At 42.8% G+C, this 19,007-nt stretch overlaps 1 protein-coding gene across 1 annotated transcript in view; it reads right to left on the reverse strand.

Moving 5' to 3' along the window:
• Not10 (CCR4-NOT transcription complex subunit 10) overlaps positions 1 to 19,007 on the reverse strand; it is a 62,821-nt gene that overhangs the window by 23,988 nt on the left and 19,826 nt on the right. The window contains exons 4-8 of the mRNA XM_080283197.1: positions 14,127 to 14,301; positions 12,755 to 13,034; positions 11,455 to 11,561; positions 2,880 to 3,028; positions 2,385 to 2,587 (exon numbers count right to left, since the gene is read on the reverse strand). Of these exons, the coding sequence (XP_080139323.1) occupies positions 2,385 to 2,587; positions 2,880 to 3,028; positions 11,455 to 11,561; positions 12,755 to 13,034; positions 14,127 to 14,301 (914 nt within the window). The remainder of the gene's footprint in view (positions 1 to 2,384; positions 2,588 to 2,879; positions 3,029 to 11,454; positions 11,562 to 12,754; positions 13,035 to 14,126; positions 14,302 to 19,007) is intronic.

Consider the following 19,007-nt stretch of genomic DNA (forward strand, 5'->3'; position numbering starts at 1 on the left):
TCTCGTTGGGAAAAAGACGTCCTTAACCCAAAACAAGCAGGACTGAGTGATGATCACTTAGAAATGCTTGTATTTTTTATAGGAAATAAATGATAATGCATACAATGGTTGTAAACAGGAATATGTGGAAAGCAGACAGTGACAAGTTTTGTAAGATACAATACCGGTACTTTTTAAAAGTTTTTATTTAAACCTTTAAGTCCCAACTATTCTCCTACTAAGATCTTTGCACAGATTTGGTTAAAGGAAGACTCAAATAGTTAATAAAAAAGCATCGCTAGGGAGTACTGATATCACTGCCACCAATACTTTACAGAAGTTGTAACACTACTGAGGTGGTTTGGCCATGTGGAGAGGATGGAGGGTGAAAGACTGACGAAGAGAGTATATATGAGTGAGGTGGAGGGGGGAAGAGGGAGGGGGAGGCCGAGGATGAGATGGAGGGATGGGGTGGAGAGGTATATGAGAGAGGGGGGTGTGAGTTGGGAGCAGGGCAATGAAATGGCGGGGGACAGGGCGACTTGGAGGCGATTTGTTTGTGGCCACCCCAAACGGGATTGAGGCGTCTGGCAATAGATAGATAAATAGTAACACTACTGTCACCGCAGGTGCTGTTTTCAACCTGTACCGCTATCGCTACCACCAGCACTTTAAAAGTACCACTTGTCCATCTCTGTATATAATGTCCAGATAGCTCATAAGTAGAGACATCTCTGAACTGTTATCTTCTGTTTCTTAAATGTTCATTTATTATTCACTGGATATGCCACCAAGTCATTCTGAATGTTTCAAACCAACATCAATCATATATGTCATAGATTCAACCTAGTCAGGTTTGACATTGTCCTGATGTAAAAGTACAATACAAGTGTTAGCTTTCCATTAAATCTCAATTCTGAGTAATCACCAGAATGTACATACACCCAATGCAAATTGACTTAGGACCTACACACAGAATTGCTATGGGAGAGTTGTCTGTCTTTCCACCTCTACCAAGTGAATTTTTTGGGCAAGAAGTAACTGGCAACTCCTCTAGTGTTGGTGGGAGGTGGTGAAACACTCAGCACGTCAGAGCTTGTCCAGAAGCGAAAGTGGGAGTATATGTTCCCGTCGCTCCGGACTTGCACCTTCCTCTTTTTTCATATGCATTACTGTTTGCCCTGTTATTTTCCCAGAGTCAAGTTGTCATGCCTGGAAAGTACTGCTCAAGAGATGAGAGGGTCCATATCACTGCATGGAGGCAGGATAAATGTCCCTATCAACACGATCTCTGAACGTACTGGATGTGTAAAGTCGACCATCATGAAGATTCTTGCTGCAGCACGTAGCCTGCTACCAGATGTCATACCACAGCACAAGCATGGCACTGGAAAGAAGAGGATGACTTCCAGAGGTACAGATACACTTCTGAGGAGGGAAGTAATCAAGAATCCTCAACTGACAGCAGCAGAATTGAAGAGAATGCATCCCCAGCTGTTACAAGACGTCTCAACTCCAACTATCCAACACCGCTTGCAGAAATAGCTGGGTTTGCCAAGCCACACCGCAGCTAAGAAACCTTTTCTCACTGACTTAATGAAGAAGCAGCGCATTCAGTCTGCCAAGAAGTGTGCACAGTGGACATCAGATGAGTGGAGAAAAGTTATGTTTTCCAATGAAAGAACATTTCAAGTGTTCCAGGTGCGTTCTGCCAAGGTTCGTTGCCCTGCCTCCCATAGTCGATATGACCCTGCTTACATGGTGCTGACTGTTAAGCACCCACAATCAGTAATGGTATGGGGGTGTTTCTCAGGTGAAATGGGATTGAGGGGCCTCTACTTTCTTCCTAAGAACCTGATGATGAATGGTGGCCGCTACATTCAAGTTCTGAAAGATCATTTGATAAACTTTTTTGCTATTCATGGATGTGACTTTTTCATGCATGATTCTGCTCCACGTCAAAAGCCAAGAAAGGTGACAAAATGGCCTCAGGATAATCAGACTGAGGTCCTCGACTGGCCTGGCAACAGTCTGGATCTAAATCCGACAGAAAACTGCTGGGCAAAGATGAAGAAAATCATGGCAGAGAAGACACCCAATCTGGACAGCCTCAAGACTGAACTGACAGATGTCTGGTGCAAAGAAATGTCCTTATATTACTTTAGAGATCTAATTGATTCCATGCCAAAATGCATCCAAATGGTCCTAAAAACAAGGGAAACATGATTTCATATTAATGAATGGCATTTCATTAACAAACATTGTGATATACTATGATTTCTGTGTTTTATAATACCCTGTGGAGGGGAGGTCATAAGTCAATTTGCAGTTGCTGCATGATTTCAAAAGAAAGAATATAGTATGTTACATTTAATATCAACATACATCAGTGTAGAAACACTCACAGCTTTGTGTACAGCAATACAGCACTCAGCCAGCCGCAGCCAGAGTCTTGGATTCATGGAGTACACCTGCACTACTTCTAACAGGAAGTCAAATGCCTTATCTGGCTTGTTCATGTGGAGCAGAGTCACACCCAGGTTATAGTACAATTCCAGTTGCACATTGCTGCTCAGCTGGTACAAAGGTCGTTGGTTCAGTAGGTCATCTACACCACCTGCAGATACCAGTGATAAAATGAGTGCAACACAAATGTGTCAAATTAAAAATTCCACTCCACAGGTTGTGTTCAGAATTATAAGAGTTTACAATGTGGAGTTGCACTTCCTTGTCTAGGGAATTCACTTGAGCATAAATTTATCATCTGCTTGAAAGCAAAGTAAATGAACTGTAGCAACTGTCATGACTGTACTGTGCTTTGCACCTCTATACTAGGTAACTAGTAGAAGAAACGAACTACTGACTGACAGTTAAAACTCCTTGGTGTGGCAGTACTATACCTGAATTAGGAGAAACTGGATCTTCCCCTGCCTGGGCTTCCTTCAATGCCTTCTGCAGGTAAAGGCAGGCCAGGGTGGGTTTGCCAAGGCCCATGTGGATTACACCCAAGTTGTTGTAATACATCACACCCAGGCTTGGTCCGTATGATCTTGGATATACAATAAGGGAGAAGTCTCAAGTCATATAAACACCCAAAATGTTTAGTACAGAGTATGGCTGATACTGTAAACCATATATGTAAATACCTATCAGTCTTTTCATATACTGTACAGTAAACTCTCAATCATCCGTTGTTGAAATATCCTGCCCAATGCAATACTGTACCTAGTGCTTTTGCTTGGCTCTATTAAAGCAATATCCACTGCTGAAACGATAAGCAACCGACACCTGGGAAAACCCTGCAATGTGCCAGCCAATCAGAATGCACGCAATGAGCGTGCCAATCAGACTGCATTGAAGGATCAGCCCACCCAGTGCCCCAAGCCTACTGTCGCTCTCTCATTCGTTCCCATGGATCCTGTACAGTGAAGACATATCTATGCACTCTGCCCTTTTGGCCATGAGGTGGCAAATCCCTGGCTCTGTGACTTATTCTGTGGCCTCCCATGTCTCACTTCTTCTTGTTGCAAAGCTTGTGGCCTCTCAGTGCTTCATGTCCTAGTGCTCTATTGTGATTCTGAAATTACTGTACACATAATTACTGTACCACCACTAGACCACATGGGATTAAGTGCACTGCACTGTATTGCATGGTGTACAACTCTACCCTCCACTAGTGCCAACACTCAGTGAGTAAATAGTACACCATGTACTGTATTACAGTACTGTATCAATATTGTACTGTACTTTGTTTAAATTTCATCTTTTACTCATGGAAAAGTTTTTAGAATAGAGGGTTAAGATGGACTGTAACACATCATCCAGTTCAAAGCCAAATGTTGAGCCGATGGGGAGTACTATGCAATATCCAGCGTTCTGCAATAACCAGCATGGGGGTTGGCTGAATTATGCTGGATAACTGAGAGTTTACTGTATTGTAAAAACAATTACATCCAAAGAAAGAAAACACTTTGACAGGACAGCCTTTGATAGGGAAAGGTATTCACCAGGAAACTAAGGTTATACAATACTACACAACTGCTACTCTTTCAACAACCCAGATACCCATTATATACTGCAAAGAAAGCACAAACATAAGCCAATGAGTGATGACTCTTAGAAAAGTCAAGAGAAAAAGCAGTTCTTATGACAAGTCAGAGGAGTGTTAAAGCATTGTACATTTTCCATTACAGGTAGTCTGGTATTGTAAACTGATGGAAACGTACACACTGACTTTTCAGGTACCACTGAAACTTTCACAAGCATCTAACTTTAATTTAATGGTGACCTGATAGGAATAAAAAGGGGGGGAGGGAGACTTATTGTACACTCAAATCTCTCGATGCCAAGCTATGAGAGGGAAAAGTGTCTATTTTGGTATACTGTACTGTTCCTTGGTCAAAGTCCGTTAACCCCTCCCATTAACCCACTGAATCTGCTGATGAGGTCTGCACAGTACTGCATATGAGTGATATCACAATTCTTGCACTTATAAAAGTGTAAATGAGTCAGGCACTAGTCAATTCCTTAGGAAGAACTTATATTCTTGATAAACATAAGACCAGATTATCATCATCATCTTTATCCTGACCTCCTTTCCCACCTTAGGGCAGGGTGAGGAGTAGCAATGTCCACACAGCTCAAATTTGACCAATGGCCACGCTTCCATTCACTCATCATTCAAGCCCCCAGAATCCTGGCTCTATCTGATACACCAAAGACATTCAACACACTCTGTAGCTTCACGTAAACGTATCCGATAGTGACAATCCGGACACTGTCATGTTAAAAAGGGGTGCCAAATCCCTGAACATGCACTTCTCCCTCACAATATTCATCCAGCCAGCTCGATATCTTGTCAGTCCCCTAGCCTCACCAACTTCCAAACCTCTCTTCCTCACACACTTCCACAGGAGTACCCACTAATGTATAATAATATTCAGCTTAATCCCTTAAGACCGACGCTGCACAACTGTGCTTTTGTGTAATTTGACATGCCAGCCTATCCCGCACGATCGCTAAAGACATACAAAAAGCTGGGGGAGGGTAACTCTGCCCCTTTGGTGATGTATAGTATATGGGATCAGACCAATGAGAGCTAGAGTGTCTAGGGTGGTATGGCGTGATTGGCCCCCTAAGGTGGGGGAGAAGGAACCCCCCACCACCACCGCCACTTTACCTCCCTCAGCCCCACCATGTCATCTCCACATTGTCCCCTCCCAACCAACCATACCTCAACATACCCCCTACAGCAGTGTGTGTGCATAGCAACTCTTCTCCCCTTTCCCTCCTCCCCCTCTCTCCTCCCGTATCCCTCCTCTCCTATCTCTCCATCCTCCTCCCCCCTTCAGCCATACACACCCTACCTCCACTTTTTGCTTGGCTTGTCTTGTTGCTATGGACATATGCCACACTGACAGCTTGTCCTACCAACTTCACAATGACATTTATCATCATCATCATCATCATGACAGAAGTCGGGACGATACAGGCAATGTATCTCTACCAAGTGGCTTAGGCTGTCTGGTAGAGATTGCATGTAGGATAAGAAGAGCTTGTAAGTGTAATTGTAGTGTTGTCGTGGCTTTGGATGTGCACAGAATGTAGTCTGTGAACCAAGTGTGGTCAGCCCACACAAGCCGACTGGGTGCAAGCATACTTCATAATAAGAGACACTGGTTCAACCACAGCACCCCTTGTGTCCGCCAATGTAGTACGTGGCTGGATGAACACTCCCAAAGTTTATTACCTTGGAGGGGCGCGAACCCTGGTTCACCAGTGTACGAAACGCACACTCTACCACTGTACCACAGAGGCTCCCACATTGACATTAGTTATGTATATATAATTATTTACCGTAAATAATGCATTTTCTGTACATTTTCTGTTTTCACCCATGGGGACTGGTAACTTTTTTGCATATTTGACAGGCGATTGTGCGATAACTATTTGGTCAGTCTGGCTGAAACATACATTTTCCATCAATCCATCCAACATCCAATTCTACGTTGCCCCATGAGACGTGTAGAAGCCCAGGGCTAGGCAATTTGGTCCTGACATTTAAGATGAGAGTGACTAGCCCCACTCATCCCTGAGTGGCATTACATGAGCAATAACCCCAACCACCCATTGGATATAAACCTTCACCGGCTCAATCCGACTGGAGTGCTGTAATTACCCACTAAACCACCAGGTGCCATAATTTGGTTATATGGTTACCACCCAGCATAGTAAATGGTTTCCTGGTGTACAGGAAACCATTAGGCTTGTCATTCAGTGTAGAGTCACCCAGAGGCAGAAGGACGAGGAAAGAATGAAGTAAAAAAAAAATAAAAAAGACAGAAGAGGAAGGAAGGAATGAAGAGAGGAGAGGAAAGGGCAGACAACCGATAGCAGCACTATATCGAGTGAGTGGATGGTGAGCGCCCCCACCTACCACAATTATATTCAGGTGTGTAAATGCAGTCTCTTGAAATGTGGAAGAAAAATTTTTACCTTGGTGAAAGTCGAAAAATCAACCATGTTTCACGGCTGCAGGGACGGACCTGCTGAGCGAATTGCGTACTTTAGGGGTTAATCCTGCATCATCCTTGAACATGCTTGGGGTTTCATTCATTCAGAACTTATCTTGGAAAGATCATATTACATCTCTTGTAAAATCTGCTTCCGAGAGATTAGGTGTGCTAAGCCAACTCTGTTCCTTCTTTACCCCTACACAGTTGTTGACTTTATACATGGGTTTTCTCTGCCCCTGTGTAGAGTACAACTTTCATGTGTGGAGAGGCTCCCCACATACAGCTCTTCTCAACAGGGTGGAGTCAAAGGCTTTTCGTGATCTCATTAACTCTCCTCCTCATACTGGCTCCCTTCAACCTATGTCTGTTCACTGCACTGTTGCATCTTTATCTCTTTTCTACTGCTACTTCAATGGTCTCTGCTCCTCTTAACTGTCTGCTTGCATCCCTCCACCTTTACAACGGGCGAGTAGCACCCGTCTAGCAGCAAACTCTCATCCCTTTTCTGTCCAACTCTCTAATGCAAGAGTTAACCATTACTCCCAGTCCTTCACTTATGCAACAGGTCAACTCAGGAACTGTCTCCTTCTGTCTGTATTTCCTGCTAGCTATGACCTCCAGTCTTTCAAACGCAGTATGTCCAGATATCTCGAAATGATCGGACCTTGAATTTGGCTCTCTCTTATATTTTGTTTTTCTCTTGGAAGGAACAGTTTGTGGGCTTGTGGCCTTTGGTTCCTTCTTTATAGCATTAAAAAAAAAAAAAAAAAAAAAAAAAAAAAAAAAACACACATCCACCAATCCCTTCACCTTCTCCTTAGCCTACCTTGCCTCCTCCCTTCTTCAAATTCACTCAGATATACCTTTTTCACCACTCTACTGTTATCCATTCTCTACACATGACCATACCATCTCAGTACACTCTCTTTGGTTCTGGTGTCCACAGACTTCCTCACTCCACATCTTCCACGAATCACATTACTTAGTATCCTATCCATTCTCTGTGCTCCACATATGTTCCTCAGCAGTCCCATCTCCACTGCTCTCACTCTTGACTTTTCATTTTCATGCCACACCATAGTCTCACATCCATATGTTGAAGTTGGTACTAACACTCCTTCATGTTAGCCTCATGCAGCTTCAACACTCAAGCCTCTGTTTCTTATCAAGGCCTTCATTGCACCAGCTACCTTCCTTCATTGTGTCAGTCTACTTTCCACTTCTTCCGCACATTTCCCCTCTTTTCTATCACTGTACCCAGGTATTTGAACTCTCTCACCAATTCCATTGTCTCTCCATTCAATGTAACATTGCACTGGGAGTCACCTTCTCTCTCAATAACCATCACTTTATTCTTTTCTACATTTACTCTCAAGGCACAACACTCACAGACGTCAGCAAAACTCTGCACAAGTCTACCAAGATCTTGCCCAGTATTTGCATGTTGTACTGCATCATCAGCATAAAACAAATTTGAGATATTCCATCCATCACCATTCATTACCAACGCCATCCCCCTCTCTATTACTCGTGTTTTTACTTCTCTCATCACCCCATCCACTTACATATTGAACAACCATGGCGACATCACACAACCTTGTCGCACACCCACACCGATTGTGAACCATTCACTTAGATGCCCATTAACCATTATCCTTCACTACCATTATAAAAACTCTTGAAGGCACCAAGCAGCTTACCATCTACATCGTACATGCGCAAAACCTTCCACAATTCTTCTCTGTCTACTTTGTCGTATGCATTTTCCAGATCCATGAATGCTATATATAAACACCTTATGGTCCTTCTCACAAGCCTCCTCCACTATCTGTCTCACTGCAAATACTTGATCCACACATCCACTGCCACTCCTACAGCCACCCTGTTCATCACTAACTATAGTAGGACTCGCCTACGTTTGCGGCTGTGGTGTGGCCCGCACCTGTGTACAATGGTGCCACGTTTCCCCAACTTGCGATGTGAAACGGAAGCTATTTATGTACAAGGCAACACAAATACGATAAGTTCAGATGAATAAAAGCTACACGTGTATTTTGATGGATGAATCAACAGTAATCTTATTATGCCTAAAATATTTATACAGTAACACAGAAACATGGCATACATATTGTACAGTGTTGCTAAAAGAAATTGTAGTCACTTTTAATGTTTTTTAGCGTGGTTTTAGGGTGGGTAATAATATTACAGTTATGGATATAAGAGAATGAGCCTGAAAAAAGAAGAAATATGCCAATATCCAAAGTAAAAGAAATAATTCATATAATTCTTGTGAGTGGCAGCACTGACACACCCAGTCTGGCCTAAGGTAAAGTACGTACCCCTCCGTAGACACAAGGATAGCTTGTACAGGTGTTGCTAGGGAAAAATGCTCACATTTACTGGCTTTTACCGTAATTTTAAGGGCGAGGAATAATCACATTTATAATCATTAGCTAATATGTAGGACAAAATAGTAGGCATATGCCAATACTGAAGTAAAAAAAAAAAAAAAACATTATTCACTCGCGAGCGGCAACACTTCCACACCCAGTCGGTGGCCTTGACCTCAGGGGTGGTGTGGAGAGAGAGATGGAGGAAGGGGAAAGAGAATGAATGAATGAAAATCAATCATGGTACTGCAATAACGGTCATCTGTCGCCGTATACAAAAAATGATACATATCACTAAATATAACAAAACCAAAATAACAAATGAAAGCACAATTATAAACAACTTCTAAAAGAATCAAAAGTACTCAGGGTGGCTCACATCTCCCGCCAGGAGAGAGAGAGAGAGAGAGAGATAACGGTCATCTGTCGCCGTATACAAAAAATGATAAATATCACTAAATATAACAAAACCAAAATAACAAATGAAAGCACAATTATAAACTACTTATAAAAGAATCAAAAGTACTCAGGGTGGCTCACATCTCCCGCCAGGAGAGAGAGAGAGAGAGAGAGAGAGATAACGGTATAGAAAACGTGGCAACACTGTACACAGGTGCAGGCCACACCATAGCCGCAAACGTAGACGCGTCCTACTATAGGACCTCTGATATCTCTCTTACTTTCTTTATAATAATTCTTCCATATACCTCCCCTACCACACTCAATAAACCAGATTATTACTATTATTACATATTATTATTATCATACAAATAAATGAATGAAATTACTATTAATATCATGTCTTTTTCATTTTGATCTATTACCAGATTATTATTTTTTTTTAATAACCCTCTCGGGAACCATAAGTTACCATAAGTTTTCTATAAGTTTCGGTGACATGATCAGAGAGAATGGAGTGAAGGTAGCCTCTTACCATGCACAACTGAAAACGTTCCCAAGGATTTTATTTATCACGGAAATTAGTTATATTGGTATAAATTGTATACCATCATCTTTGCTGATGTTTATACTGTAAGTTACAAAAACACACAAAACTGATGAGTAAAAGTAATGAAATGCAGTGAGAATAAACTACTTCCAGAGTAAAACTAGCTTCCAAACCCCCTAGCGCAAAATTTTGCCTGCATTGTGCAAGAGCAAAGTATATGTCTAGATACAGAATTTCACAAGCTTTCTCGTGGTGTTATCGGAATTTTGATAAGACCAATAGTTTTTTAGTAAAACACCAAAAATCACACACACACATCCATCACCACCGGAAGCTGACAGGACACCGACTATTTGAGAGTGTTGGCCTTAATCCATGGACAACGGGCTAAACTCTGCTCACACCTCACCTCAGTACAAAAAAACAAAACAAAAACCAGCTTTACTTCTAACCTTAATATCTAAGAAAAGCAGTTAAGGAAATGAACTGATGATCATATTACTCACCAGCTCTTCTTCTTGCGAATGAAAATACCCCCAGGTCTGTAAGTTGTTGCATTGATAAGTAATGGCATGAGGAAGAGGACTAATTTTTGTCATGAAAACAGGATGTGTTCGTGTGTTTGCCCACGGCCCCGACTATGGCTTCGCTGTCATGATAACTTCTCCATTATTGATAAACGACACAGTGGTGTCCAAGGCATGCCCTATGGTACTATCACCGAGTCCTTTCCTAGTATCCTTGGAAAGAGGCTTGGCAGGGGCGGACAGGATGAGGCAGGAGACCACGTGAGGCGTGAACAAAATGGATGAGAAAGGTTAAGAAAAGATCGTCCTACACCTGGTAATGTCACAGAGACGACTGACATAGGTTGGGCAGGCTGGTTGGAGTCACCCCCGAGCTTTTGGTGACGAGATAAAAGTGGTGGCCACTTCAAACTGTGCCAGGATAACAAGTGCGATTCCTACCGACACTTGCTGCCGCCGCGCCACCAATTTTTTTTACAGTTCCAACTGACATCCCATGGTTAGGAGTTAATATAGACACCCTACCCTACGACTCAACAAAGTTTGAAGCACTTCATGCTAAAACTTAATTTTTGGTGAATATTTTTGTCTAAAATTGCCTAATCAGTACCTCTTCAGTCCAAAACTGATAATGACGCAAATTGCGTCACTGGTTACTCTTCAGCTCAACTCTGATATGATGCAATTTGCATCATAGTTCCCAACAGGGTTAAGGGAGTACAGTATCTCTAACAGTAAGGGGTTATTGAAGACAACATCTAACCTCTCCAGTATGAAATGTCTTCTCCAAGACATTTAAAGGAAAAAAAAAAAAGAAAAAAGAATATTACAGAAAAGTTGTCTGTACATGTATCATTGCTAGATATAAAGCTGCTTCAGCAGTTTTCCCCCATATACAGTTCCAGTTGTGTGGAAAATGTTGTGATATTTCTTGAAAAATCCCTGACTCATCATGAAGGCTGTACCGTGTTCAGTGAGACTGTTCCTACTTGACAGAATTCGGATGGAACTCTTCTGTCATGTTTGTAAGCTCAAAAATACGACAAAGCAAGGAAATCAACGCAAGTTAGTTACTGATGGGAACAGATACTCACGGGCTGGGAGGAGGGATGGCAGCACACTGATTCAGCACCTTGATGGCCTTGCGATGGTTCCCTCTAAGGTGTTCCAATTGGCTCTTCAGGCTAATCAATGTCACATTCTGTTGATAAGTAGAACAGCTTGAAATTTTCTCAAGAAAAGGTACTACAGTACTTCGCGTATGATAGCTGTATGAACACATTACCACATACGAAAACAACTGGAATAACAATGGTTTTACCACCTTAAGTCCAAGAAAATTTCCAAAGCCTGAACAGCCATATCTTGAAACTCCCTTCAAGGAGGATGGCCCTGAGGCTAGGCTTTAATAATCCATAACACTGAAGTGTAGGTAATCAACCTACGCCACTGGTAAAATCACTATACAGCACAGAAATGCCTCTGGTCAACTGACACTCAAACAACTGCAAATGTCACAACCATCATTCCAACTTAAAAATTTCACCTCTACTGTAGATCAAGAGGTCTTTCCCAGACTATAAAAAGTACCTTGTGATGGCACTCCAACAGTGAATCAAACTGTCTGGCTGGTAATTTACCTTTGTACTGAAAGGATTAATGTAGAATGTACTGGTATTTAGCCACTTCAGTTGAGGAGTCTGTCTATAACTGAAGCCAGACAAAAATCACTAACAGCATCCTCATACTGATGTGTCAAATGAAATCTCTCCTACACTGAATAAAACTGACCAGCAATAGCAACAACAACAAAACACATACACATGTTAATGGCACAAGAACAAATGTAGATAAGTAGCAAATGCTATGAAAGCCATGCTATGGAGAGACTGCAAAATACTAAAATGAGGGGGTGTTAATACCTACACTATCATAAGGTAGTCTGAGACATCTGTAGTAGTAATGCATGAGTGAAGGTAATAAAAAATGGGGCTGGTGAGGAGAATGTGTAGGTTTTGTGGGCTGTATACAATTAGAAACAGGGAGATATGTGAGAGACATGGAGTAATGAAGACAACTGATCAAACAGTAAATGAAGGTATGTTCAGATGCTATGGCCACACAAGAGACTGGAAATGCTTTCACTACTGAACTTTGAAAAGAAATAATTATCCCCTCGGCAGACTAAATTATGGGCTAGTACATGATCCATTAACTCTAAAGTAAAACAGGCTCCAAAATATGATGAAAATGAGGGTGGGTTCACAGAGGTCATGGAACGTCAGTGGAAGTTGACACACATTACAGGCCCACGGCTTTTGTCTACTGAAAGTGATACTGAATTATTGCTTTCTCTGTGTACAAAAGACTGACAAAATATATGAAATACTGTACCAGTGAGTTGCCAGCATTGACTGCATGTGTGACAATGGTCTTGAGTTCTTTCTTGGCCAGCCTAAGTGCCCGCATCATAAGTAATGCCCGCACACGTAGCTGCTGTAGTCTCCCTCGCAACTGTTCTTGTGTTGCGCTGCACCGGATCTCCTCAGTGGCTGCACTGCTGCTGCTGCTACTGCTGCTGCTGCTGCTGCTACTGCTACTGCTGCTGCTGCTGCTACTGCTGCTGCTGCTGCTGCCACCCATCCCTCCAGAAACACTGTTTTTCTCAGGGGATCTACAACATAAATACAACACAGTTCAGGACTGTTCTGTACAGTAATCCTTCATAATTTTCATCCTAACCCTTATTCCCACATAAAGATGGGAGAAGGTAGGATCCAGAAACAGAGAAGAAGACAGCATAAAAGTGGTAGAATTATCAACAAAAAGTTCAGTGTAATAGGATCTACAAAAATTACCACCACGCACATCGTTGGAATCTTGGCTTCACTTAAAAATCATGACCATTTACACATATGCATTTTGTTTGCTTTTTAAAGGCCCCAACATGATTGCATCCGACAGCCTTGGTCACCTAATGGCAGCTCTCCATGCTGCTCAATCTCTGGCAGCTTCCCTACTCAGTCCTTTATCCCTGTGGTCACACTCAATGACCTCGTCCCAGACCTTTTTCAGTCTACCTCTCACAACCCTACCCCTAATGTTAACAATTCTCACTTTTTGCACCCAATTACCATCCCCCATCCACTCAACATGCCCAAACCATCTAAATCTACCTCTCTACACTGCAACACCAATGCATTCCAGCCCCATCATATTGTACTCTATTATAGTTTTGAGAGGCAAAGGCAAGATTTTAACAACTTGGATGGTAAAGATCCATCTTACTAGGCACGATGCTCGACAATTTCCCAAGATCTATGTTTCACCTTTCCTGGTTTATAGATCCTACCTCATCCTATCTGTTAGTAGGAGCTGTGGTTCTGATGATAGGGATGATGGACAGTATACAGGAGATTTTATAAATTTTATCAAGTACTGTAATCACCTTTAATATACAAGCAGTACTTATATCCCTGTTATTACCTCTGCCAATGAAGTTGGAGGGGATTATGTATTCACCTATGATTGTCTGTTTATTTGTTTATCCATCTGATATCTCCAAAAGTTCTCAATGAATTTCAATTAAATTTTGTGGAAGAGTGGGCCATGGGCCAAAAAAGAACTTATTAAAATTTGGGGAGGATTCTGACTCAGATCATGCAATGTCATTGGCAGAGGTATGTGCACTCTGAGTGCGTTTTAGTAATAACTATAAAGCACAAAGTACACGGTTTAAGAACAATATACATTTACAGTGACTCACTTATTCTCCTTGTCATGTGGTGGTGGAGGTTGTTTGTGTGAGGGTGTATGTGGGAGAGGCTGTGGTAGAAAGGTAGTTTCTGTGTGAGCAATGACAGGCAGGGCTCGTTCAGGGTGGTGTGCCCCCAGATGACACTCGGCTATCAACAAGCACACACCAATTCCCACACTCTCCTCTGGGAAGCAAAGAAGACTGTATTAAAGTATGGCACTACACAAGGATTATACCCTCCTACAAACATTTAAAATGCAGCTGGTCCAACTAAGCAATCGCATTCTTCAGTCCAGCTATACATGTTTATTCAGTTTCATGCAGTACAGGCTATGAAATAACAACTGATTACATATTTTTACTACAATACACTGGGAAATGTCTGATGCAACCATATGCCTGATCTACCATCCACTCACTTGATGTAGTGCTGCTCTCAGGTGGCTGCCCATTCCTCTCTTCCTTCCTTCCTCTTATGTCATTCTTGCCTTCATTCTTTCCTCTTCCTTCTGTCTACAGGTGACTCTACACTGATTGACAAGCCAAATGGTTTCCTGTTCGCCAGGAAACAATTTACTACACTGGGTGGTAACCATGTAATCAAATTACACCCATACCCTGTTATCCAATGCATCGATAACCGGCACTTAGCTAGACTGAACACAAGAAACAGGGGATCATTCCCACAATCCAAACAATCTGAATGTCTGCCACCTCGCCAGTCCAACACCCCACCTCTCTCTCGGTTTGAAACAAGGCTCTCCTGGTCCTCTCATCCTCCCTTCATTCCCTCTCTTCTTCACCCCCCTGTCCCTCCTCTCACCCTCCCCATCCCTCCTCCATCCCTCACCACACTCAGCACTGCCAGGCATGTCTCCCTCCCTGTCCTCTTGCCCTCCCCCACCCCTGGTTGTCTCCCTCTCCATCCCTCCACCTTCCCCAACCCCCTGCTTGTTTCCCATGTGTGTGTGTGTGTGTGTGTGTGTGTGTGTGTGTGTGTGTGTGTGTGTGTGTGTGTGTGTGTGTGTGAGTGAGTGAGTGAAAGTGTTGAATAAGTGAAAGTGGTGAAAGAGTGAGTGAGTGAGTGAAAGTGGTGAGTGAGTGAGTTAGAGTAAGTGAGACTAGGGTGGGGGGGGGGGTAGCAGGGCTGTTTGGCTTTCTTGTCTCCTTCCCTGTCCCCCCACCCTCTTCACCCCCACCTGTCTCCCTCCCCCACCCCTACTTGTCTCCCTCCCCATCCCTCCACCCTCCCCCACCCCCCGGCTTGGCGCACTGCCAGTTGCCTGCCTGGCGGTTTAGTTGCCCAGAAGCATCTCGACACAAAATGTCCCACCACCCTACCCTCTTGCATATGATGTTTGATGTGTCATTTTTAAGTAATAGTATTGTTTATAAGGATAACAACATTACCTATGGTGCTTTTGTGTCAGTCTCTATTGATTAAGCTACATGAGAGCTTGGGTTTGAGTCTGGAACACATCTCTGGCTCTTCTTCAGTATCTTATGGGGAAAATTGCTTTGATATCTGACATACCGGCTGACCAACCACTCCCACTGGTACACAACACTGCCTGATACAGTACTGAGGTATGGGTGTAGGGCGCCTAATGGTGCTCCAACCAGATTGAGCCTGTGTCGGTTCATATCCAAGGGGTGGTTGGAGTTTAATGCTCACGTAATGCCGCTCCAGGATGAGTGAGGCTGGTCACTCTCATCTCAGATGTCAGGACCATCTCGCCTAGCCCTGGGCTCCTACACTCCTAATGCGGCAACACAGGTTTAGATGATGGATGAATGGATGGTGGATACTAACACAATGCTAGGCATAATCATACTCAAAATACTGCATAAAAGAAATGCATTTGCCTGTTAATGAAGATTTATAAACTTAAATATGCAAAACATCGAGTGGCAAGCCAAATGATTTCCTGTAAACCAGGAAATCATTTACAAAGCTGGGTGGTAACCTTATAACCAACCGACACATGTTCCCTACGTGACAGCAAGTGGGTTGGCGGAGGATTAGTACCCCTCCTCGGAAAACAACTAACTAAAAATAGGAACAGGAAGCCTTGGACCAGGACTGACCAAATGATGATGACTAAGGAACGAACAAAGGATATGATACAGATGACAACGTGGAATGTAAGGGGTGCAAATGATGAGGTGAAAGAGAGAGAGACTGTCCACGTTCTTGATGGTGCGAAAGTGGATGTATGTGGATTAACTGAAACTAAATGGGGGGGTGAGAGTGTGAGAGCATGGGAGAATGGATGGGGTATATGTGCAGAGTAGGTGAGAATGATAGTGCAAAAGAAGAAGTGTGTATTGTTTTAACAGATGGAAGAAGAATATAACAGAGTATGGATCAGTTGGCAAAAGGATTGTGTGGGTAAGACTGAAAGTTAGACTACAAATGTGGGCGATAGTGTGCATGTATGCGCCAACGCAAGATTGTGCAAGCAGAGTGAGAGAAGAGTTCTGGACAAATGTGGAAGTGTCCTTGGAAAAGTTTGAAAGGAATGAGAACGTGTTTTTAATTGGTGAGATGAATGGTAAAGAAGGGAATGTGAAGGTGGATGGAGTAGTTGGTGAGTGGGGTGTGCCTGCTGAGATAGATGAGAATGGCAGTGTTTTAGTGGACATTTGTGCCAGGACGGGGTTGGTGATTGCCAATTCCCTCTTCAGACACAAAATGATCCACAGGTATACATGGTGAGTGATGAGAAGGGTGGATGGTGAACTGAATGAACGGAAGTCAATGACTGATTATGTGTGTGTGGATGAAAGGATAAGAAGATGTGTAATGGATGCAAAAGCATATAGAGGTTGGGGAAGCAGACTTTCTGACCACCACCAAGTGGTGGTCAGAATCAGGGTCCGAGTAAAATCGAGAAATAGAAGAAGGGATGGACGGGAGGAAGGAGTAGATCCAAGGAGAGTGGAAAGGTTACAAGAGGATGAGAAAAAGGCAGAATATAAGAGAGAAGTGGAGGAACGATTGGGTAAATATGAATTGAAGCAGATGGGGGACATGGAAGGTGTATGCAGGATATTCACAGGAGAAATATGTGCAGCATATGAGGTGGCGTGGGGTGAAGAGAAGACGAAAGGGAGTGCAAGGAACAGCATGGTGGAATGAAGAGGTGAGACAGGCTGTGGCACAAAAGAAAAAAGCATACAATGAATGGATGAGAAACGGGTGTGGAAGAAGTCGCGAGACGGAAGAGAGAGTTATATGAAGACAGGAAGAGAGAGGTGAAAAGATTAGTAAGAGAGTGGATGAGGAAATTGGAAGGAATTTGAGTGTCAAGTGGAGGGACTGTACGAAAATGTTCTGGAAGGAGGTAAAGAGAGTCAGACAGGGTGGCAATGAAGTTAGTAGGGGAGTGAAAGATAAAAATGGTTGATTACTAGTTGAGAAGGGAAAAAGTGAGCAGTTGAAGAGAACACTTTAATGAATTGTTGAACATAGAGAACGAAAGTAATGCGAGTATAAGTGGCTGGGGAATGGCTAGGAGAACGAGGGAGGTGAGAAGACAGGAAGAAATCAGTAGGATGGAAGTTGTGGAAGCAATGAAGAAAGTCAAAATGGGGAAAGCCCCAGGCATTGGTAGAGTGTGTGGTGAAAAGCTGAAGTATGGGGGAGAGATAGTTGTAGAATGGATGTGGAAGATGTGCAGACCAGCCTGGGAGGAAGGTAGAGTCCCAGAGGATTGGAAGTCAGGTATAATTATTCCCTTGTACAAAGGGAAAGGGGAAAAAGAAGTGTGTGGTAATCATAGAGGCATTTGTCTTCTCGGTGTAATAGGAAAAGTATACAGTAGGATACTTATTGACAGAGTTAGAGAAATAACGGAGGAATTAGTTGGAGAAGAAGAGGGAGATTTTAGGAAGGGAAGAGGTTGTGTAGATCAGATTATTCTCAGATCTTTGGTGGAAAAGTTTCTCGAGAAGGGAAAGAAGTTGTATGCGGCCTTCATGGATTTGGAGAAAGCATATGACAGGGTGGATAAACAAGGATTGTGGAAAGTAATGAAGAATATATGGAGTAGATGGGAAGTTGCTGAATGCTGTGAAGAGTATGTATGAGGGTGCTAAGGCTGCAGTGCATGTGGATAGTGAACTGAGTGAGTTTTTTTATTTGATGGTTGGGTTGAAACAGAGATGTGTCATGTCTCCATGGTTGTTCATTCTGTATATGGATGAGGTTATGAAAGATATATAAAGTAGGGCAGTGGATGTTGGAGTGGCCCTAATGAAAGAGAGCAGTGTTTGGAAACTCCCTGTGCTGTTGTTTGCAGATGATACTGTGTTGTTAAGTGAAGACGAAGGGAAGCTGAAAGGCTTGGTGGATGAGTTTGGAGGTGTGTGTAAGAAACGGAATCTAAAGGTGAACTTAGGGAAGAGTAAAGTTATGGTCTTTGAGAGAGGTGAAGTCAGTGAATGTACAGCAAGGCTGGATGATGAGGAAATGGAAAATGTGAGTATGTATAAGTGCTTGGGTAGTGTGATGAGTAAGGATGGAAGTTTGGAGGGCGAAGTGCTTGAAAGGGTACAAAAAAGAAGAAAGGTTGCAGGTTCCTTGAAAGCAGTGATAAGAAACAGGAAAGTGAGCATGGAAGTGAAAAATTTATTTCATGATAGTATTGTGACACCAACTCTAATGTATGGAAGTGAAGCTTGGACGTTGTTGAAGGGACACAAGTCAAGAGTGAGAGCAGTGGAAATTAGTTATTTGAGAGAAGCCTGTGAAGTCACATGGAGAGACAGACAGACAAATGAGGATGTGAAGGAGCATTGTGGTGTGTATGTGAATGTGATAGGAAGCATTAGGAAAAACACACTGAGGTGGTTTGGCCATGTGGAGAGGATGGAGAGTGATAGACT

The sequence above is a fragment of the Coenobita brevimanus genome, chromosome 96, assembly GCF_032717465.1.
Source record: "Coenobita brevimanus isolate Jiangsu-jjx chromosome 96, ASM3271746v2, whole genome shotgun sequence".
Lineage (NCBI taxonomy): Eukaryota > Metazoa > Arthropoda > Malacostraca > Decapoda > Coenobitidae > Coenobita > Coenobita brevimanus.